This window comes from Myotis davidii, unplaced genomic scaffold (assembly GCF_000327345.1).
Source record: "Myotis davidii unplaced genomic scaffold, ASM32734v1 scaffold826, whole genome shotgun sequence".
NCBI classification, from domain to species: Eukaryota; Metazoa; Chordata; class Mammalia; order Chiroptera; family Vespertilionidae; genus Myotis; species Myotis davidii.
Window position 1 is genome coordinate 1189568 of NW_006297142.1, and position 274 is coordinate 1189841.

The following is a 274-nucleotide window of genomic DNA, read 5'->3' on the forward strand; positions in this document are numbered from 1 at the left end:
AAGGTGGGGTGGGCGGGCAGGCGGAGTCACCCCCGCGCTTGGGGCCGGAACTGCGAACCTCTCTCCCGCAGGAGATGCCGGGGCAGGACTTACGGAGCCGGGAAGAGGCGGTCAGGACCAAGCAGTTAGTGATGGCCGCTCTGCAGGAGGCAGCTGCCACGCAGGACAACGTGACCTGGAGGAAGAAATGGCTGAGCGGCGGCGGCGACGGGAAGTCAGCGTGAGCCGGGACCTGCACCCGTGGGCGCTGGGAGCTCCGCTCCGGCACAGGCGT

At 69.3% G+C, this 274-nt stretch overlaps 1 protein-coding gene across 1 annotated transcript in view; it reads left to right on the forward strand.

Moving 5' to 3' along the window:
- LOC102765835 (ubiquinol-cytochrome-c reductase complex assembly factor 3) overlaps positions 1 to 268 on the forward strand; it is a 497-nt gene extending 229 nt beyond the window's left edge. The window contains exon 2 of the mRNA XM_006772756.2: positions 55 to 268. Coding sequence (XP_006772819.1) covers positions 55 to 224 — 170 coding nt within the window. The 3' untranslated portion in view covers positions 225 to 268. The remainder of the gene's footprint in view (positions 1 to 54) is intronic.
- The last annotated feature ends 6 nt before the right edge of the window (positions 269 to 274 follow it).